The sequence below is a fragment of the Lemur catta genome, chromosome 18 (genome assembly GCF_020740605.2).
Source record: "Lemur catta isolate mLemCat1 chromosome 18, mLemCat1.pri, whole genome shotgun sequence".
Classification (NCBI taxonomy): Eukaryota; Metazoa; Chordata; class Mammalia; order Primates; family Lemuridae; genus Lemur; species Lemur catta.
Genome location: NC_059145.1, coordinates 43,407,497 through 43,430,757, shown reverse-complemented (window position 1 = coordinate 43,430,757; position 23,261 = coordinate 43,407,497). Strand labels below are relative to the sequence as shown.

Sequence of the window (23,261 nt, the reverse complement as noted above, 5' to 3'; positions counted from 1 at the left end):
GTTGAACACTTGTTATATGAGTCCTCTCAGTAATTACGCACCTTGGCAACAAGCAATTACACACTTACAAACACATACAAACATACACACACACACACACATTCAATTGGCCAATAAATCTGTGGGGAAAATGCCCAATCTCAGAAAAATAGAAAATTTGAATCAAAACATGATACTCATTTGCCTTTCAGAATGATCAAAATTTTAAAAGTTAATAACATCCAACTTTGATTGAGTATGTGGAAATGGGCACACTTGTATACTATTATGGAAATGTAAATCGATATAACCATTTTAGGAAGCAATCTGGCAGTATCTACCAAATGTAAATTTACATACTCCTGACCCATTAATCCACCACTTCTAGAAATTGAGTCTAGAGAAATATTAACACCAGTGCATTAAAGATATGAATACATAGATGCCCCTGCAGCCTTGCGATAGTTTCAAAAACTGGAAACAAACTGGATGTCCATCAACAAAGGAATAGGTAAAGTATGGCACTGTAATGCAGTGAAGTACTTCTCAGCTCTTGAAAAGAATGAAATGGGCCATTTTGTTTAAGGGAAAAACAAAAAGATCAATGTGTATGGAATGATCCCACTTTTGTAATAAACACTTGGTAACTGTGAATATATAAAAATGTATAAAGTTTGTATAAGTGTAGAAAATATCTGGAAGTATATAAACTAAAATGTTAGCTATTATAGCACTCTAGTTTCAGCTCCAACATAAAGAGCTTGGAAGTCAGCATTCCAGCCCTCATGACAAGAAAAAAGCAAACAAAATCAATGACTTTTCTTTTTTTTTCTTTTTTTTTTTTTTTTTGAGACAGAGTGTCACTTTGTTGCCCAGGCTAGAGTGAGTGCCGTGGCATCAGCCTAGCTCACAGCAACCTCAAACTCCTGGGCTTAAGCAATCCTACTGCCTCAGCCTCCCGAGTAGCTGGGACTACAGGCATGTGCCACCATGCCCGGCTAATTTTTTCTATATATATTTTTAGTTGTCCAGATAGTTTTATTTCTATTTTTTTTTAGTAGAGACGGGGTCTCGCTCAGGCTGGTCTCGAACTCCTGACCTCGAGCGATCCACCCGCCTCAGCCTCCCAGAGGGCTAGGATTACAGGCGTGAGCCACCGCGCCCGGCCAATGACTTTTCTTAAATCCATTTGAGAATTGAGAGCCCAGGACAAGCCACCACCCCAAAAACTGGAGAATACAGATCAGCTGACCTGAAGAAGCACCCACTTTTCTAATTACCATAGGATGAAACTAGAAATCAATAATAGAAGGAACACTAGAGAATTAACAAATATATGGAAATTAAACAACACTCAAACTACTATTGGGTCAAAGAAGAAATCACAAGGGAAATTAGAAAATATATTTAGACAAATGAAAACAAAAATGCAACATACCAAAACTTATGTAATGCTGCTAAAGCAGTGCTCAGAGGAAAATTTATACTATAAATGCCTGTATTTTAAAAAGAATGAATATCTCAAATCAACAACCCAACTTTATTCTCTAAGGAACTAGAAAAAGAAGGGCAAACTAACCCAATGCTAGCAGAAGGAAGGAAATAATAAAAATTAAAGCAGAAATAAACAAAATAGAGAATAGAAAACAGAGAAAATCAACAAAATCAAAGTTGATTCTTTCTTTTTAAAATCAACAAAATTAACAAACCTCTAACCTAGGCAACAAAGAAAAAAAAGATACAAATTACTACTATCAGAAATGAAAGAGAAGTCATTACCACTGATCCTATGGACATTAGAAGGATAATAAAGAAATATTACAAACAACTCTATCCCCACTAATTTCATAACTTAAACAAAATGGACCAATTCCTTGAAAAACACAAACTACCAAAACTCACACAAGGAAACATACATAATTGAATGGTCCTATATCTATTAAGTAAATTAAATTAATAATTAATAATCTTCCAAAAATGAAAGCAATTGATATACTTTCTTGCTTAAATTCATCAGTGAAGTTTTTAAGTATTTAAGCAAGAAGTAATATCAATTTTCCATACTCTTCCAGAAAATAAAAGCAGAAGGAGCATTCTGAACTCATTCTATTAGGCCAGCATTATCCTAATACCAAATCTGATGAAGACAGTATGAGAAAGGAAAAATGTAGACCAATATTTCTCATAAACACAGAGGCAAAAATCCTCAAAAAATATTATCAAATAAAATCCAAAAATATATTAAAAGAATATATTTTATTCTGGGGTGTATTCCAGGTATACAAGTCTGATTGAAATTCTGAAAATCAATTAACGTAATCCATCTCATCAGCAGGATAAAGAAGAAAAATCAACTTTGGGAGGCTGAGATAGGAGGATCACTTGAAGCCAGGTGTTTGAGATCAGCTTGGACAACAGTGAGACCCTATCTTTACCAAAAATTTTTACAAATTAGCCAGGCATGGTGGCTCACACCTTTAGCCCCAGCTACTTGTGAGGTTAGGACAGGAGGATTGTTTGAGCCCAGGAATTTGAGGTTGCAATGAGCTATGATTGTGCCACTGTACCCCAGCCTAGGTGACAGAGTGAGATCCTATAACAAAGAAGGAAAGAAAGAGAAGAAAAAAAAAATCACATGATTATATCAATAAATGCAGAAAAAGTATTCAACAAAATCCAACACTCATTCTTGATAAAAACTCCTTGCACACTAGGAATACATGGGAAATTCCTCAACTTGATAAAAAAAAATTTATAAAAAACCTACAACTGACGTAATTCTTAATGGTGAGAAACTGGATGCTTTCTCCCTAAGAACTGGATCATAACAAGATGTCCTCTCTCACCATTTCTATTCAACATCATACTGAACATCTAGCTAATGCAATAAGACAAAAAAATGAAATAAAAAGTATACAGATTTGTAAGAAAGAAGTAAAAATGTCTTTATTTGCAGATGACATGATTCTTTCAATATAAAATCTCAAAGAATCAACAAAAAAACTCCTGAAGCTTATAAGGCTGCAGTATATAAGGTTAATATACCAAAAAAAAAAAAACTATTGCTTTTCTAAATACCAGCAATAAAAATTGAAATTTAAAATTTTTTAAAATACCATTTACATTAGCACCAAAAAAGATGAAATGCTTAGACATAAACTTAACAAAAATGCACAAGATCTATATGGGAAAAACCATAAAACTTTGTGAAAGAAATCAAAGAAGACCTAAATAAATGGGGAGATATTCCATGTTCATGGATAAGAAGACTCAATATTGTTAAGATAGCAATTCTTCTTAATTTGATCTATAGATTTAATGTAATCACAATCAAAACCCAGGAAGTAATTTTATGTCTATCAACAAACTGATTATAAATGCAAAAGACCTAGAACAGTCAACACAAAACTGAAAAAGAAGAACACAGTCAGAGGCTTAGCACTGCCAACCTTTAAGACTTAATATAAAGTTACAGTAATCAAGACAGTGTGATATTGGTGAAAGAACAGATTAATTTATTGGTAGAATGTAATCAAGAGTCCAGAAATAGACCCACGCTAATATAGTCAACTGGTCTTTCACAAAAGGGCAGAAGCAATTGAATGGATAAAGGATAGTCTTTTCAGCAATTGGTGCTAGAACAATTGTATATCCACGTGCAAAAAAAAAATGAATCTAGACACAAATCTTATATCTTTCAACAAAAAACCTTCAAAATTTATCTTAAATCTAGGTGCAAAATGCAAATGTATAAAACTTCAGCAGAAAACATATGTGAAAACCTAGGTAACCTGGGATTTTTGATGAGTTTTTAGATACAATACCATGAAAGAAAAGTTAGTAAGTTGGACTTTATTAAAACTGAAAAATTTTGCACTGTGGAAAACACTGTTAAAAGAATGACTAGACGAGCCACACACTGGGAGAAAACATTTGCAAAAACATGTCTGATAAATGACTTGTATCCAAAATATACAAAGAACTCTTAGAACTCAACAATAAGAAACCAATGCAATTAAAAAATTAAATGGGCAAAAGATCTAAACAGACACCTCACCACAGACGATATATGGATGACAACTAAGCATATGAAAAGATGCTCAACATCATATGTCATTAGAGAATTGCAAATTAAGACAATAATGAAATATCCTACACACATTAGAATGGCTAAATTTTTTTCAAAGCCTGACAACACCAAATGATGAGAATGTGGATATGTAGCATGAAGAATGCACATTCATCAATAATGGAAATGTAAACTGATCATGCCACTTTGGAAGACAGTTTGGCAGTTTATTACATAGCGAAACATAGTCTTATGTGATCTATCAATCATGCTCCAAGTTATTTACCCAATTAAGCTCAAAACTTCTATCTACATAGAAACCTGCACACAAATGTGTATAGTATATAAAATACTTTGTATACATAGTGTATAAAGTATTTTTCATGATTGCCAGGAAATGAGATTGGCCAAGATGTTCTTCAATAGGCCAAGGAATAAAAATTCGGTGGTATTTCCATGCAACAGAACTCAAGAGATATAGAAAAAGCATTTAACAAAATCCATCACCCTTTCATGATAAAAACACTCAACAAATTAAAAATAGAAGGGAACTTCCTCAATCTAATAAAGGGCATGTACCTGCAGCTAACGTAATACTTAGTTGTGAAAGACTAGAAGTTTTTCTCCTAAGATCAGAAACAGGACAAAGATGTACACTCTCACCCCACCTATTCAAAATTATACTGGTGGTTCCAGCCAGGGCAATTAGACAAGGGGGAGAAAAGGGTACCCCGATTGGAAAGGAAGAAGTGAAACTATATGTAGATGTCATGACTTAATAATATATAGAAAACACTAAAGAATTCACCAAAAAAACTATTAAAACTAATAAATAAGTTAGGATACAAGATCAATATATAAAAATCAGTTGTATTTTTATACACTAGCAAAGAACGCTCTAAAAATGAAATTAAGAAAATAATAGCACTTACAATAGCATAAAAAATACTTAGGACTAAATTTAACTGAGAATGTGTAAGATCTATATACTGAAAACCACAAAACAATATGGAAAAGAAATTAAAGAAGACCTAAGTAAATGGAAAGACATTCAGTGTTCATGGATTGAAAAACTCAATATTGTTAAGATGACAATACTCCCCAAATTGATGTACAGATTCAATTCAATCCCTATCAAAATTCCTTTTAAATTTCTTGATAGTGTCCTTTGGCACACAAAAGTTTTACAGTTTTAACTCTTATATTTGGCTCTTTAATCCATTTTGAGTTAATTTTTATATATGATACGAGGTATGGATACAAATTCATTCTTTTATATGTAGCTACCTGGTTTTCCTGGCACCATTTTTGAAAAGACTATTCTTTCCCCACTGAATGGTCTTGGCACCCTTGTCAAAAATCAATTGACCATAGATGTATGGCTTTACTTCTGGACTGTCAATTACATTCCATTGATGTATAGGTCTACAATCTTGGAAAGAAGAAAGAACAAAGTTGGAGGATTCATACTTTCTGATTTCAAAACTTACTACAAAGGTGATCAAAACAGTGGTCCTGACATAAGGACAGATATAAAGAATGGAATAGAATTGAGAGTTCAGAGCTAAAACTAAAAAACTGTTCAAAGGAAACATAGGTATACATCTCTGTGACCTTGGATTAGGCCATGACTTCTTAAATATAGCACCAAAATCACAAGCAACAAAAGAAAAAGTTTATAAATTCATGATAATTAAAAACATTTGTGTGTCAAAGAACCTTAAGAAATTTAAAAGAAACTCACAGAACAGGAGAAATTATTTGCAAATCATATCTCTGATAAGATCCTAGCATCTAGAATATAGAAATAACTCCTACCATTTAATAATAAAAAGACTAATAACCCAAATTTTGAAAAGGCAAAGGTTCTCAATATTTTTCCAAAGAAATACACAAATGTCCAAGCACATGAAAAGATGTTCAACATTATTATTCATTAAGGAAAAGTAAATCAAAACCATAATGAGATATCACTTGATACCCTGTAATTAAGAAAAAAGTGAAACTAACAAGTGTTTGTAAAGATGTAGAAAAATTGAAACCTGTCTGTTACCTGTCTCCCTCTGAGACTCCTCAAAATAATCTTCCCCCACCTCTAGCCTTCTGGGCAGGGCAGGTGTTTCAATTTCTTTAAGTGAAATATGAAACAAAGAAGTACCATTTCTGCCTCAAGACACATGCAAAGAGGTGTAGATTCTGGTGAGTTCCTTTGCAGACATTTTAAACTTATGTTTTCCTCTAATTTTAATAGCCTATTTCAAGAGTTCTTAAACTTTGGTGGGCATGAGAATCACCTGGAAGCCTGGTAAATATGCAGATTCCGGAGCCCTACCTCCGGAGGCTCTGATACCTTTGGTCTGGGGATTCCCAAGAATCTGCATTCCTTTTGGAAAAGCTGATCATTGGACCATACTTTGAGTAGAGCTGACACATATAATGTTTTCCTTTTCCTTATGCTGAAGGAAGTGGAGGGGTTTATTTGGCTGCACGTCTTTATGTGAGGCCTTGTTATTATTTGTGGTTGTATAATTTAGGGTTGTGTTTCTCAATCTACATTACACTATGTGCTAGAAAGCTAAATTCACTCCCTTAGAGTTGAGGTGGGCTGCTGAGATGGGGAGGAGGCTAGAAGGGGAGAGACGACAGGCAAAAGGGACCAAACCACTGGAATGTAACTTTTTTTTAGTAGATGCCCAATATCTCTTTTATTTCTAATTTGCTAAGAGTTTAATATCATGAAAGGGTGTTGAGTTTTGTCAAATGCTTTTCTGCATTTATCACAAAAGATCATATAGTTCTTGTCTTTATTCTGTTAATATGGTGACTTAAATTGATTGATATTCAAATATTAAAACCACCTCACATTTCTGGGATAAACCCTATCTGGTCATGTTGTGTTATCCTTTTAAAATATATTGCTGGATTTGATTTCCTAACATTTTGCTAAGGATTTTTGTGTCTACACTCATGAATAATATTGGTCTGATGTTTTCTCATATTGTAATTTTAGGGGCTCTAATTTTGGCGTCAGGGTTATGCTGGCCTCATAAAACAAGTTGGGAAGTATTCCATCCTCTATTGCAGATAGTTTGCATAAGACTGGTGTTATTTCCTTCCCAAATGTTTAAAAAATTCACTAGAAAATAATCATCTAGCTCTGGAGTTTTATTCATGGCAAGTCTTTTTTATAGTTAATTATATTTCTATAATAAATGTAAGGCCATTCAGATTTGCCATATCATCTCATGTTAGTTTTGGTACATTGAATTTTTAAGGAAATTGGTTCAGTTAAGTTGTTGGATTTGTTAACATAGAATTGATCATAGGCCAGGCACAGTGGCTTATGCCTGTAACCCCAGCACTTTGGGAGGCTAAGGCAGGAGCATTGCTTGAGAGGCCAAGAGTTCAGTACCAGCCTGAGCAACATAGTGGGATCCTGTCTCAACAAAATGTTAAAAAAAAATATCAGCCAAGCACAGGCTCACAGACCTGTAGTCCCAGCTGTTAGGCAGACTGTGGTGGGAGGATCGCTTGAGTCCAGGAGTTTGAGGCTGCAGTGAACTATGGTGCCGCTGCACTCCAGCCTGGGCAACAGAGCAAGACACTTTCTCGAAAAAAAAAAAAAAAATTATAATATTTATTTGTTATTCTTTAAAAGCCTTTAAGATCTGAGCAATATTCTTCTTTCATACTCATTATTGACAATTTGTATTCTCTCTCTCATTCTTGATCAATCTAGTTAAGGTTTTATCCGTTTATTAAAATTTTGTCAGACAACCAATTTTGGTTTTGTTCATTTTTTCCCTTTTTTATTTTCTATTTTCTTTATTTCTGTTTTTATTTTTATTATTACACTCTTCTTCTTCTTCTTCTTCTTTTTTTTTTTTTTCTTTTTTTTTAGAGACAAAGTCTCTGTTGCCCAGGCTGGAGCGCAGTGGTGTCATCATAGCTCACTGCACCCTCAAACTCCTGGGCTCAAGTGATCCTCCTGCCTCGGCCTTCCAGATGCTAGGATTACAAGTGTGAGCCACTGTGTCTGGCCCAGTCTTCTTTTTCCAGCTTAGGTCATTGATTTTAGGACTTTGGTTTTAAACCTTTATTCTGTTTAAATACAATCATTTAAAGCTATAGATTTCTAAGTATTGCTTTAGTTGCATCCTATGAATTTTGATATGTGGTATTTTCATTATTGTTCAGTTCAAAATATTTTATAATTTGCCTTTTGATTTCTTCTTTGACTTACAGATTGTTTTATTTACAAATTTTGGAGCTTTTCTTGATATCTTATTGTTATTAATTTCTAATTCCTTTGGGATCTTTTATATAACTTGTCTTTTTCTGCTGAGATTTCCTATCTTTCCATTCATTCTGAATATATGTTCCTTTGTTCCCTTGAGCACCGTTATAATAGTTGCATTTTAATCTTTATTTGCAAATTCCAACATGTGGCTTGTTTCAGAGTCAGTTTTTCTCTCTCTCTCTCTTTTTTTTCCCTACTCTTAGTAGAGACAGGGTCTATCTCTCGCTCAGGCTGGTCTCAGACTCCTGAGCTCAAGCAATCTTCTCGCCTTGGCCTCCCAGAGTGCTAGGATTACAGGCCTGAGCCACTGCACCCAAACTCAGAGTCAGTTTCTTTATTGTCTTTTCTTTTGAGTATGTGTCATGTTTTCCTATTTCTTCATATGCTGAGTAACTTTGAATTGTATTCTGAACATTGTGAATGTTATGTTGTGGAGACTCTGGATTCTGTTTCATTCTTCTAAAAAGTGTTGACTGTTTATCCGTAGTTTGTTTGTCTTAGTAGGCATTTAACTTGGCAGGCTCAAACTCTAAGCTCAGTCCTCCTTGAAGTGGGCAGTAGTTCAAATCTCAGGTTAGTTCTTTTAGCTTTCACTAGTACATTTCTGGTTCAGAGGTCAGCCAAACATTTGGGCAGAATTTGTACACAGAATTTGGGACTCTTGCTCTCTAACCCTTTCCTTTCTATAATTATAATTGCCCCTGCCCACTTTCTAGTGGCTGCACTTGCCCCAAACTTGGCCATATTGCTCTTCAAGACAGAAAAAAAGTTATAAGTCTGTTACTAGAATTTTAGCTGTCCCTCATCCACAGGTCCTGCCCTTAGGCCAAAGTCATAAAAATGGGAATCTCATCCAGTGGCATTCAACTGTTCTCTACTTTCAAACACCTAATCCCCTTCAGCAGTCATCTGCTTTTGGTGGCTCATCACTGCCCTCAGGAACTCCTGGGAGAGGGTTGTTTGTTTATTTTGGGTCCATAAATATATGTAATATGAACCACATTTGGATTTATGGTTTTTATCTACAGAAGTGCCAGTCACATATGAGCTTACTCAGCCATTACCAGACATAGAATCCAGTTATGTTACCTTCTACACAATAAGTAATCCAGTACTTGGTAACCTGGCAGACATGGACTGAAAAGTCATCTTAGCAACCCAATCAAGTTGCATTATTCAGGACCACAGATCAAGAAAAGACTGGCTAAAGCAGGGAGAGGTGAAAGTCAACTGGATTGGCCAATGGTTCCCTGTTATCCCAGAGCAGCCTGAGGACTTCTACTCTGGAGAGATGAGAGAAAATATATGAACTCCACTGAGAATAGAGGTGTGTGATGATTCAGCCTTCGCAATATAGACAAAACAAATCTTCATCCAAGGAAGTCAACCCATCTCTCTGTTCCATATTTGTGAAACGTGTTAAAACACTGATAGTCTGTAAAACTAGTCTTGTAGTAAATTAAAATAAAGGGAGGCAGAGAGAAGATATTTTCTTTCTCAGGAGAATCCATTTAACTTTGAGAAATTTCCAACCATGAAGCTGGGGTGTTGATGTTAAGAAGATGGTCAGCCTGTACTGTTCAATGGGTCAGGGGAAGACAAGAGTTACTTAGTAGACTTGGGGGTCACCTGTATGAAACGAAGGGTGCTTAGAAGCCCTCTGTCTCAAAATATCTCCATGTCCAACCCGTCACACCATAGGAAATCTAGATGCTTCATTCTACACTACAGGCTTTTTGTAGGTAAAGGCTATTTATTTATTACTCATGTTTACACTCTAGAATCTAGCATCTATTAGAGTGCATAGCATATGTCAGGGATCATTAAGGACTGTTGCATTGAGTCAGATATGCCCATTTTTAAATGTAAATACCCAATATGTTAAAAAAAATTAAAAGATCACAATGGGTTGACAGTACTAAGTAAAGTGCTCTTAAAAATCCATAAGAAACATATTATTTTTCCAAGTAGAAAAATGAGCAAAATCCATAATTCCTTTAAAACTAAGAAACATAAGTAGACAGCAAACATATAAAAGCATGTGCATTCCTCTTTAGGAATCAAAGACTACAAAGTAAGACCACCATACATAATATTTTCAACTATCTTCATTTTGATCTCTAGAGACACAAATTGACTTGACTACCTAAAATAGAATAAATCCTAAGACCTCCTTATTATTTCCCTTGCCCCAACCTAGACAGTGAGAAACTCAGGCTATTTCTCCAATTGTCTCCTCAAAATAAAAGGCAATAGAGCCTGGGTTCCACCCTTGACTCTGCGGTTTACTGGCTTTATAACATTAAGAAGGTCAATTCAACAGACTGAGCCTCAGTTTCCTTTCCTGTAAAATGGAGGTGGTCATGCCTTACAGAGCGTTGCAGGATTAAATGAACAGGATGGTATAATGTGTTCACATACTGCCTGGCACATTGCAGGTGATGGGACCTCTCTTACCTAGCTCAGGCTACTGCTTCACCCAAGTCTCCCACCCTCCTTCTCTGAGGGCACAGCAGTTGCATTCACCTCTCTCAGGGAAAAGTCCAACTCTTCTAGTCCCTTTTGCTCCCTTTTCTCTCCTCAGCCTTCTAGGCTCACCCTTTCTAACATCTCACCAACAGAGACAGTGCAGTTTTCTTAGCTACTTCCCTCCTCCCCTTCTATTGGACACTTAGGTTGTTACCACTTGCCTGCACCTATAAGATGTGCTGTAAACCAAACTCCCAAATGGTGAAGCTCTCTGCTCTGAGAGTTACTCCTCTGTGTTCATGAGGCTTTGGTCCCCCCGAGTGTCAGGGTTCATAGTAGTCTTTAGATAATTTTGCTCTTTTCAGGGCTGTTCCTGGAGACGCCAAGTTCCCTGACGCAATTCTGCCATCAGGATTTCTGCACTTTGTGGGAAGAGAGGGAAGGATAGTAAATGCTTGGTAGAAATTTGCCAAGTAAATGAAGGAATGACTCTGGGATCATTAGCACCATTTTGTAAATGAGGAACTAAGGTTCAGAAAGGTTAAATGTCTTGCCCAAGAGCACAGTAATTGGGATCAGATTTGATCTCAGGTCTTTGAATCCAGTCCTATGGCTCTTTCCGCTACAGCCACTGGGAGACTGGTTCAGCTTAGTGCTACTCAAGTGCTAGTCTGCAAGGAGAAAGGAGGCTCCTGACAGAGTGTAAATCAATTCACTGCTGCCTTCATTAAGAAAGTCTTGATAGGCAAAAAGAAATGTCAGCCACGCCAAACAATACGCTTTTTGACTTTATGTTCTGGCACAAGTTCGTCATCTCACTACAAACATAGACCTTCCTTTTTTTGGTAATATGGGTCCTAACGATCTCTAGCCTAACCACGGGGCTTTACGCTCCACGTCGCTGTCATTTCAGATGCTCTCACGGGCCCTGCCGTCTGGTCGGGATGGAGTACTCAGGCATGTCAGAGTCCACCACCTCTATTGACTATGACCTTCACAGCCTGCTGTGTGACAACACAACCTTCGTCTTTGCCACCATCACCACCACCATCCTGTACTGCCTGGTGTTCCTGCTCAGCCTGGTGGGCAACAGCCTGGTGCTATGGGTCCTGGTGAAGTATGAGAGCCTGGAGTCCCTCACCAACGTCTTCATCCTCAACCTGTGCCTGTCAGACCTGGTGTTCTCCTGCTTGTTGCCCGTGTGGATCTCGGAGTACCACTGGGACTGGGTGCTGGGGGACTTCCTCTGCCAGCTCCTCAGTATGATCTTCTGCATCAGCCTCTACAGCAGCATCTTCTTCCTGACCATCATGACCATCCACCGCTACCTGTCCGTGGTGAGGCCCCTGTCCACGCTGCGTGTGCACACGCTCCGCTGCCGCGTGCTGGCGACCACAGCCGTGTGGTCGGCCAGCATCCTGTTCTCCATCCCCGACGCCATCTCCCACCGGGTGCGTTCCGAGGGCAGCTGCGATTATTCCGGACGCGCGTGGTTCCTGGCCTCGGTCTACCAGCACAACGTCGTCTTCCTGCTGTCGGCCGCGGTCATCCTGTTCTGCTACGCGCAGATTCTCAGGACGCTGCTCCGCTCGCGCTCCAGGCGGCGGCCCCGCACCGTCAGGCTCATCCTCGCCGTGGTGGCGGCGCACTTCCTCAGCTGGGCGCCCTACAACCTCCTCCTGTTCCTGAAGACGCTGCCGCACGTCGGGGTCTTCCAGACCTGCGAGGCCAGGCGGCGGCTGGAGTACGCCCTGCCCGTCTGCCGCAACCTCGCCTTCTCCCACTGCTGCTTCAACCCCGTGCTCTACGTCTTCGTCGGGGTCAAGTTCCGCGCGCACCTCAAAAGTCTCCTCCGCAAGCTCTGGGGCCGCGGGCCGCAGGCGCCCATCCCCCCGCTGTCCCCCCGGTCCCCTGGCGCCTCCGCCCACGACGGCGCCTCCTTCTACTGAGAGCGGTGTGGTGGCGGGGCGCACGGGGACGGGCCGGCGGGGGGCAAGGAGCGCCCGACCAGGAAGGAGCCTTGCGGGGGACGCCACGCCACGGTGGGGACGCCACCTCCCGCTGCAGGCGTGGGGCGAAAGAAATTCAGCACCCCAGTGGGCCCGCGAGCCCCTCCTCTGCGGACAAGTGGCTTTCCACCTGGGAGGTTTTGTTTGTTTGTTTGTTGAGGTTGCATAAAAATACTTTTATGTCAAATTTTGTCCTTAAGAATAATTACCAAAAGATGCACAGATTTACTTTAGACTTAAATGTTTTGTGAACATCAGTTGTCCTTAATGTCAGCGTGTGTTTAAAGTTTTCCTCTTTTTAATCAGCTGATTAAAATGGATTGCTATCACAGCAGGTAGGATCCATAATTCGGTATGATCAGAATCTGTATAATCAGGAGAGAGATTTTCTGTAGATATGCAACAAATCCAAATTTTTCTGCTTGGTTAAAAATTTCATTATCCTGCCTCAAACTAATGTCGATAGTTGTGTGTGTTAATTCAGCAAATATTCACTGAGCACCTACTCTGTGCCAGGCACAACCGGGATGCAGCAACAAAGAAGACACTCCCCCACCCCAATCCTAGCCCCAAGAGAGGGTGCATTCTGTGTGAGCTTCATGGGACACTTCACTATCCTAGTAGCCACCACTTGGGAATTACAACCTGATGCCAACCAACTTTTCCATTGTTATTCCACTCTAACGTTCCTCCCCCAAGCAGCTTGGGATCCAACTCCAAAAGACCACTGGCCTTCTTCCAGATGTCCTTTTCCCCAGTGTCCTGCCCCTGGGCCTTTGTCATGCTGTCACCTGGGCCTAGAACTCTCATCCTTCTCCTCCCCTGCCTAGAGCCCCGGCTGCAAGCCCAGCTCCTCTAGGAAGCTTTTCCCAATCTGCAAATCAGAAGGGCACTCTCCAGGTCACTGTGGCACTTGTCCCCTCTAAAATAGTATCTGTCACATTATGTCACATTGTGTTGTAGTTACACACATGCATGTCTTATCTCCCTGCCCCATCAGAATGCAAACAGATTGAGAGCAGGAACCTGGTCTATTTTGGGTTTGAGACAGAATCTCACTCTCTTGCCCCAGCTAGAGTGCTGTGGCATCAGCCTAGCTCACAGCAACTTCAAATTCCTGGGTTCAAGTGATCCTCCTGCCTCAGCCTCCCGAGTAGATGTGACTGTCTATAGGCATGCACCACCACACCTGGCTAACTTTTTTTTTCTATATATTTAGTTGCTCAGCTAATTTTTTCTATTTTTAGTAGAGACGGGATCTCGCTCTTGCTCAGGCTGATCTCGAACTCCTGACCTCAAGGGATCCTCCTGCCTCAGCCTCCAAGTGCTAGGATTACAGGCGTGAGCCCCTGAGCCCGGTCCTAGGAACCTGGTCTTGAGCCCCAGTGTTCTATCACTGTGGGCTGAGTGGGAGCAAAGGATGACAGCTGTCATTAGCCTTCAGATTTATGCTTCTTGGGGAGCCAGGCACACTTTACCCTCATTGTCCCAGGTTGCTGCTCTATGAATATTAACTTTTCTTTCCTAGTCTACACTCTCAGAGCACATTGCTTAGCCCCTTCTGTGGCAATAGCTATGCTTGCCTTTGCCTTCTAGTTAAGCATAGAGTCATCCCTGACTCTCAAACTGTCCTGTAGCTTGACACCCAAGGGAATAGATAAAAGCCACTCACTAAACTTTGCCATGCTACAAAGACCTGGGCCCAATCTGTGAACCTGATTCGGCTCTAGAGTGGGATCTGAAAAATCTCCCTGTGTGACTCTGGCATGCACCCCAGTTAGAAATGTTTGGCTGCAACCTTTTGAATATGGGGAGTTCAGAGTCTTCCACAGTCCCTTGAGCAGGACTTTGCACACAGAAGGCACTCAATGCTTATTGAATAAAGTAACTACCAATGCAGCCCTTAGCTAGAGTCTAGAGAGCTTGTTAGGCATTTTCCCCCTCAGTTCCAGCTGCAACATCAATGATGTAGTTGTCGTTGGGTGGCCAACTCTAGAGGAATTCGGCCTGTCTCAGGAAAAGCCAGGGACTTTTTTTAATACTGAGGCCAGTAGCATCTGCCAGAGAGAGCTGGGTAGTGCACCAATGCAGGGATAGGGCTCCCATGGACCTGCTAACCAATAAGTGGGGCCATCACCCACCACTGATGGAAGAAACAGGAGAAGAAAGTGATAATGACATAGTCTGTGGGGTCAGAGCTAAGCCTATGGGCCTCAAGTCAGGCTAGTCTTTCAGCACCTTTTCAAACTAATAGTTAAAATTTTGTTCTGCTTTTATTCAGAGGGCAGGCTGACCCCAGGAGCCAAAGGGCAGAGGACTCCCACTCACACATTCACTTGGCCAAACCAAAGCACCGTGGCCTTTGAACCCACCCTGCTTAGAAGGCAGGTTGGGGGCCGGTGGTCACACCACCTTCTCCCCATGCCATGCCATTCCTCCCATCCCTGACGCCTACCTGAGCACTTCTCTCAGCACGTGCAGCCAGCCACCCGGGAGCATTTCATTAAATAAATTGTGTTCATCTCTTTATGTTTCTAGTGATGTCTTGGCATCCCTAATAGTCTGGCTTCCAGGGCAATTTTTAATCAGGCTCTAGCCTAGATCCTCAGAAGTCCAAGGAAGAGGCACAAAACCTAACATGTCTAAAACCCAACTCTTGATCTGCCCCCATATGTATAACACACATCTGCTTCTCCTACAGTCTTCTACATTTCTCTTTTTGCCAACTCCATTGTTCCACTGGCGAAGGCCAAAGAGCCAGGAGTCATCCTTGGTTCCTTTCTCTTAGAGTTCAGGACCAATTCATGAGCAAACCCTCTCAGCAATGCCTTTGAATCCAACCACTTCTCACCTTCATTTCTTCTGCTACCACACTCACTCACCTACACTCATAATTCACTCCCTGCTTCTTCCCTCCCCCTGTAGTCTATTCTCCTCCTATGACACTGGCCTCCTGTGGCTCTTCAACACACCAGGCACACATCTTGACTCAGCTGTTTTTCCTGCTTAAAATTCTTCTTCTATTTATTCACAGGCTCACTCCACTTCCACCTTACCCTGTGGCCTTCCTCATGGCATGACTGCCTCAGGGTAGTCAGATTTCTTACTTGAAAGTCCAGAGCTCCAACTACATCACCTTTCATGACACAGCCTTGGAAGTCAAACAGTGTCACTTCTGCCACTGTCTATTGGTGGAAGCAGTCACCAGCTACCCAGACCCACAGCAAGGGGAATTAGACTCCACCTTTTGATAGGGGAATAGCAAGGTCACATTGCAGAAGAACACATGGGATGGGAAATATTACTGTGACCATCTTTGGAAAATACAACTTGACATAGTTCACTCTTTCCACCCCACTTTTGGTACCAGATTTCTATGTCAGGTACCATTTTTCTGCCTAACAAATTATCTTAAAACTTAGAAGCTTAAAACAACCATTTTATTTTGCTCATGAATTTTGTGAGTTGGGAAAACAGGAAGGGCTCAGCAGGGTAGTTCTCACCCAGGGTCACTCACACAGTTGCAGTCAGATGTCAGCTGAATCTGCCATCATCTGATGGCTCGACTGGACAGGACATTCCAGATGGTGGAATCACATGGCTGGCAGCTGATGATGGTGTTGTCTGGGAGCTCCACTGAGCTGTAGATGTGTCCTCTCCAGTGGGGAGTTCTCTGAGAATCAGACTTCTTACATGGCATTTGGCTCCCATGGAGAACAATCTCAAGAGAAGCAGGTGGAGACTGCACTGCCTATCCCAACCTAGCCTCAGAAGGTACATAGCATCACTTTTGCTGCATTCTATAGGTTACAAGCAGTTCATTAAGGTTGGTCAGGATTCAAGGGGAGAAGACACAGGACACCCTCCCCCCCAACCTCTGGATGAGAGTAGTGTCAAAAACTTTGCGGACATGTTCTAAAACTGTCATACCTCCTTTAAGTTTGCTAAAATGTCTCCTTCTAAGTGAGACTTTCCCTTCCCACCTCCCTCCTAGTCCCAGCCTTGCAATTACTTTTCTCTGCTTTCTTTTTCCTCCATAGTACCTGTCACCTTCTAACTTATCATTTAAATTATTTCTTTATCATATCATGCTTCTTGTTTTTCTCCATCCTCTAGAATGTAAGTTACATGAGAACAGAGATTTTTGCCTATTTTGTTCATTGCCAAAGGCCAGGCATCTAGGCCAGGGGTCAAGAAACTACACAATCTGGCATGCTGCTTGTTTTTGTAAATAAAGTTTTATCATAACATGTCTATGTCTGCTCATTTATGTATTGTCTATGGCTGCATTTTCACCACAATGCAGAGTTAAGCAGTTTCAGCTGAGATCATATGATCCACAAAGTCTAAAATATTTACTATCTACCCCTTTACAGAAAAAGTTTATCAATCCCTGATCTAGAACAATGCCTGGAGTAGTAAGTGCTTAATGACTGGTTGTCGAATGAATGAATGAATGCATAGCTGTGATTCAACCAAATACAACTTTCCCATTATCAAACAGAACTCTGTTTTTAAGTATAAAACAGAGTATGGGTATATAAAGGTCTATTTTAGTGGTTTTTCCAAAATAAAGAAAGATTTTTTCCCCAAAGGTGAATTGGGGTTCCCATCCCTTACAAGATATTTAATAGATTAATTGCTCACAACTGTGAAATGACAAATCACCAGCTGCAATTGTTTCCTGGACTTCTACTAGTGGCCCATTTTTAAACACTAAGAGGTTCCCAAAAATCCTGTGATATAGAACTTTTCTTTTGTCTTTGCTCAATCTTGTTTTCAAAACTTATTTGACCACAGAGCCCTATGTTTTTCATGAAATACTCTATAACATCCCAAGGAATTACTTGTCTTATGGAGAGCATGACCATATAATGTATTGACAAACTGGGACACCATTGAGAGTGAAAAGGGATGCTATGAATATTCATGTTAAGATTACAGGGCTATCCTGGGTGAGCCAGGAAGAATGGGCACTCTGTTCTGTGGGAAATACTGTTTCCTATAATTATAACTCGAAATGGAAAAAAGTCAATTTGTATCATCAAGAACTTATGTTAAAATTTCAAAAGTTTTCAGTTGGGGTGGTGGGGCTTGAGGAGAAAAGTCAATGGTAGAATTACAGAGAAAAAATTCTGGAAAATATACATCTTAAAATTCAAACCAAGTTCTGGAACACTGAGGTCCAGATCCTTCTGCACTGTCCATGGACCATTCCTGAAAAGCAGTGTTCTGTTGGGGACAATGGTTTAGCCAACTTGGAGCTGTTGATTCTGCAAACAACTGACTCTCTCTGTGAGTCTTAGACTCAAATTTTCCAGAAGAGAAGACTGATTGACTAGTGACCATCAAGAAGAGGCTGACTCTTTTGAGCTGAGCTGCCAGCCCCGGCCACCATCCTTATCATCCACCTCTGGCCTGATCAGTAGAGGCCAGGATGGCAGGTTCCCCAGCAGAGAACATGGCTGCCCCACATTAGGAGCTGCCAGCACAGTGGTTAAGGGCTTAAACTCTAATCAGACAGACCCAGGCTCAAAATCTGTCTCTACCACTACTATTAAGTTTTGACCTTGGACAAATTACTTAACCTCTCTAAATCTGTTTGCTCATCTGCTTAATGGGGATAATTATGTATCCCCATTAAGCACTGATATAAGGAAAAAACTAAACCATGTGTGGAACACATGTAACATGGTGCCCAGCACATACGAAGCCCTTGAAGAATGAGAACAATTACTCAGAGAGCCTCTTCCCTCATCAGGGCTGTGGGTGTGGTCAGCTTCCTGTGAGGAATAGTCTCCTCTCCTGCTGCTTGTTAAGGCTATAAGGAGAAAGAGATGCAGGGTTTTATGGTGATTTTGAACCTGATCTCGTTACCTAATGTGTATTCACATTAGAACAAAAGAATATGCTGAGACTGCATGTTGCTCAAAAGATTATAGTTTGAAATACTCAGTTCTATCTACAAAGGAAATCCAAGTTAAACCACCTGAATAGTAGTGATTTTGTTAACCTCCAGACAGTGTGTTGGGTGGATAGAAGACCCCTCAGGAGTCCCCATCTGTAGCTACCCTAGCCTCTACCACTCTCTTCCACTTACTGGGTGAACTTGGACAATTACTTAACCTCTCTGAGCTTTAGTTTCCTCATTTCTAAAGTAGGGATAATGAATAGTACCTACATCATAGAGTGGTTGTGAGTTTTATGTTAACATACAATGTCGTACAGTTTTTTTGGCTAGGTCTTCAATAAATACTAGGTTTGTCTCCCTCTTCTCTTCACATTCCTTTTGGGTTTAAGTTTCAAACCATGATGTTGGACTGCATAACCAACATTAAAATCTCTCCCATCCTAAATATCGCATACATCTGTTCAGACTGTGATTGGAGCAATGATTTTTCTTAGACCACTACATTGATGACTTTTCTTTTCCCTTTGTCATCTTATCCTCATTCTCTCCCTTTTCTTTCACAGTTTCCTTTCTGTTAACAAGAATGGAAATCACTTTTATTCACATGCCTTCTCCCCAACCGCAGCCCCAAACTGACTATTCCATCCATCTAACTCACTCACTGTCTTAACTGTATCTAATTTACAAAAGACGGCTAATGAGGTTTCGTAGCCTAAAATTAACTAAGAAATCTGTTTCCTTTCCTGTATTAGTCTACCCAGACAACTCCGCGCTTTCTCCATTTGTAACGTTGGGCCGAGGCTCCTGGCTAGATGCCACTATCTAAGTCCTGTGAGGCAGAGAGTGTTTCTGGCTTAAACAGAGGAACTAGGGCAGAGTAAAGGATGCCAGCGAGCGATAAGGAATGGAGTCAGTCACAAGCTGAAGTTCCCCGTGCTTTTCTCTATTGTTCCCACAATGGACACTGTTCATTGAATGCATTTTGTTCTATTGTGTCAGCTTCAGAGTGCTTTGTAGTGCACCACTTATAAACAGAAGTTGGGCTGGCGATAGCGCGTACGTCAGGGGTGGTAGTTCATTAATTAACATACGGCGTTTGAGCACCGGTTTTAAATAAGTCCCTGTATCAAGAAGTGAGGGGGATCAAAGATGGGATATGAGGCCTAATGACATATGATTTCTTTTTATTTGGCCCAGTATGTAAAATACATTATTTCAACATACAGTAAATATAAAAATACTAGTGACCTATTTCACATTCCTTCTTCGGACTAAGTCTTTGGAATCCAGGTGTATTTTACACTTAGAGCACATGCACAATCGAACTAACCACATTATTGACAGTGCTGCTCTCAAGATCCCAGACAGATCCTACGGGACTGCAAGGGTTAAGTTAGGGCAGGCTTTGGCGGGAAGGGGACGGGCAATGAGGGGGACAGGGCTTGGGAGCTGTTAATCGCAGCTCCGCGGAGCATGCCGGGAGTCGTAGTCTGCCCCCCCCCACCTGTCCGCGGGGTCCGATGGGAATTGTAGGCCTGGGCCCCGCGTAGCATGCCGGGAGTCGTAGTCCGCGCCCGCCTGCGGCTGGGTGTGCGCGTTATGGCGCCGGTACCGCGCTCGCGTACTTTTCCGCTTGGCCCCTGAAAGTTTCGAGTCTGTCCGGCCGTGGACCCGCAAGCGCGTAAGTGCCGCAGCAGACCGGCCAGACTCTGGGGGCACCTGGGCTGCTCTCCCGGAGCCAAGAACTTCGGTCAGGGCGCGGCTTGCGCCCCCTTGCCCTTACCGTCCCCGCCCATCCGGGGTCTCTCGCAGACCCTGCCCGAACCCCTGCCTTGCCTAGCTGGCTTGGGGAGCACCTTGGCGGAAGCTGGCCTGGAACCCCGGCTGCCTTTGTTGATAGGTTAGAAAGACAGACACCAGTTCCAAGACCCCGCACTGCTGAAGGGCCACAAAGGAGCCCACCATGTAGGGTCTCAGAACAAGCCTGGATCCTTTAGCACGGCGAGGACAGGCTCCTGAGCTCCCCTGCTTGCCTTATCCTTAGGAAGCCTAGTGTCTGGCTCAGCCGGGCCGGCACAGCCCACGCGTCACTTTGCGAGACCAGGACATTCCCCTCCTCCCAGGAGGGGACAGCTTGTTCTTTCCGGCCGACACACGGGACAGGGTTCTTTCACTACCCACTGACTCTTGTGCCCACGTGCAGAGTCTCCAGATAGCCCCTAGGTGATCTTTTCTGGAAACCCCTGTTGGATGGCTTATGCGTTGTCTCGGATGTGGCTGCACAGCACTGGTCTAAGTTCCTTCTGTTGAACCTAGGTTGCGAGGTGTACGGGGAAGGGCAGAATTTTATTTTTTTATAAAAAAGCACATGTGGTTGACACATTACCCACGTGGCTCACTGTTAATGCACCTGTGTTCTCTGAAGCCCCGTTTCCATTGGCTGTCCCTCCAGAAAAAAATCGAGCACTTGTTGAAACTGCCTGTGTTGGCCAGAACCTCTCTGCCCCTCTACTTGTCTTACAACAGCAGTTTCCTTTCCTGACAGAGAAATGGGTCAGGGGCTTTTTGGGGGCAGAGGATCAGGGCTTAATCTCCTCACTGCCCTCCTGCCCCTGCGGGCCTTGTGGTCTCCTGTAGCAAGCTTAATTCCCCTGCCATCTGCCTAATGCGGCTGGAGGGTGTTGGGGACTGGGGGAGCCGGTAAGAGCTGGAGCTATCACGCTACACTTTAATGCTTTCAATGACTCCCACCTTCTAAAGGGGGCCGGTGTTGACCCTCCCTTCTGTAGTTGTGCACGATGGTCATTATAGCTCTGGAAATCAGAGTTAATTGTCACAGTGATGGATCTCAGCTGCCTTTGATTAAAAGGATCTGAAAAGGGTCTTGCTTTAGGAAATAAGGTTCATCTGTTTATGTTGAAAGTGTCTATCTTTGTGTAGCATTTCATTTATTTTTAAATTGTTTTTGGTACTTTATTAGGAAAATAAACATACAGAATCATTGAAAGAATTGTATAGTGAGCATCCATATACTCAGTTCTTAATATTTTACTTCGATTGTTTTTGCAGTTGCTTTAGAGTTTGGTAACAGTCTCAAGCAATGATCCTCTAGCTCTTTGGATGACCTTTGCCCCTTGGGGCTGGGTTTGGAGCACCAGCATGGATTCAGGAGCCAAATTTTTAGCCTTGTTTTTAGGGAGGATGATCCTCACAGATGTTTGTGATGAGAGGAACCACCCATAACAGCAAATTCAGAACAGCTGGTGGCTTTGACCCATGTTGGTCACATAGGCTATGGGGTGCTGCCTCTAGAATAAAGAGTAGGTATTTAAGAAATGGCAGTCCCCTTTACCTCCCCCCCACCCCCTTTCCTTTAGGGGAGAGGTTTGGCTGATGGGTAACCTGTGTTTTCTGGAGATTTTAAACACAAGACTTGGTTGACTCAAGACCAGAATGTCTTTAAACATGAGACAGAGGAAGTGTGTCGTCTAGCTGTTGTCTTATAGTGGAAACCACTGGTAGGAACTCAGAGTTAAGAGCCACGTTCACCGCAAGCAGTTCCAGGCAGCAGGTAAGGGTTATTAACTGGTGTCTGTGACCACAGAGGCAACCTGTGAACAAAGATAAGTTGATTATGATCCTGTCAACATCTGCTCACCTAGTGGCTGCTGTGTTCTTTCCTTGTTTAAAAGATAAATGGTGTTTTTATTTGTGATCTCAATGCCAGTTTAAAAACAAATAACAAATCTTGATTGGCATAAAAGCCTCCATTTGACCAATTAAATAAATCAGTTGGGTGGGGATTAGAATGTTTCTGGGGGTCTACCTGTGGAAACATGGTCTGCCTTCTTGCTATTTTTTGATACATCACTAAAAATGACAGAAGTATTCATTTGCACTATGCCCATAATAAGAGTCTCAGCTTCAGAGAAAGTGGGCCCCATGGCTTTGAGAAAACAAAAATGTCGGAAGCTTTGCTCAGTTGGGCAAGAGGAGTTTTTCCTCCTCTTCTCCCACATTGGAACTGGTCAGCCTGCTGGTTTTAGTGACTGCCACTGGTCCTTTCTGTTTGCATGGATCTCTGTGGCATCTGAAAGGCACCAGAGCCTGTTTCTGGTTGGGCTCGATCCTGTTTGCAGGGATGAGAATGTGTGCGTCAGCGTGGTTCAAGGACAGACTTAAGGAAAGTCTGGGGTTTGGTTATAGTAATGTGGCCCTGTGGCTGGTTCTGGGGTCTAAGGGCCGGTCTGGCCATCACCTTGGGAGCGTGGGGTACTGCTCTCTTGGCCTGTGGCAGGAAATGGAGTTAGGGGAGTTCTGAGCATCCGGGGGGTGGGGGTGAGGGGGGGAAACTTGGACCAAAAAGAACATTCCAAGAAAACCATTAGCATGCAGGGGGCTAGGCCAAGAGGAAAATCCCTGTATGAGGTCCAGGATAGGGCTGGACAGTGGAGCCAGAAGCAGTGGTTTAAAATGGAACTGGAAGGATGTGCTTTTTCCAGGGCATCTGCAGACTTTGTCAGG

General features: G+C 41.8%; 2 protein-coding genes across 3 annotated transcripts in view; both read left to right on the top strand.

The window, feature by feature from the left end:
• Positions 1–6,220: 6,220 nt before the first annotated feature.
• Positions 6,221–13,096, top strand: XCR1 (X-C motif chemokine receptor 1). Of its 2 annotated transcripts, none has more exons than XR_006729790.1 (2): positions 6,221–6,247; positions 9,377–9,450. XR_006729790.1 is itself a non-coding variant. In XM_045529826.1 (2 exons), exon 2 carries the CDS (start codon positions 11,762–11,764, stop codon positions 12,764–12,766), a length of 1,005 nt encoding a protein of 334 aa, XP_045385782.1. In that variant the 5' UTR covers positions 6,223–6,247; positions 11,731–11,761; the 3' UTR covers positions 12,767–13,096. The 2 variants fall into 2 exon arrangements, 1 of the variants encoding a protein (XP_045385782.1); XM_045529826.1 differs by lacking the exon at positions 9,377–9,450 and adding an exon at positions 11,731–13,096 and having other exon boundaries at positions 6,223–6,247.
• A 7,225-nt stretch (positions 13,097–20,321) lies between these two features.
• The window catches only part of FYCO1 (FYVE and coiled-coil domain autophagy adaptor 1), a 76,308-nt gene continuing 73,368 nt past the window's right edge, over positions 20,322–23,261 (top strand). Inside the window, exon 1 of the mRNA XM_045529824.1 lies at positions 20,322–20,418. The gene's annotated coding sequence lies outside the window, so the exon portion shown is untranslated. The remainder of the gene's footprint in view (positions 20,419–23,261) is intronic.

Coding starts and splice junctions, on each gene's coding strand:
- XCR1 (XM_045529826.1), top strand. CDS start 11,762: ATGGAGTACTCAGGCATGTCAGAGTCCACCACCTCTATTGACTATGAC.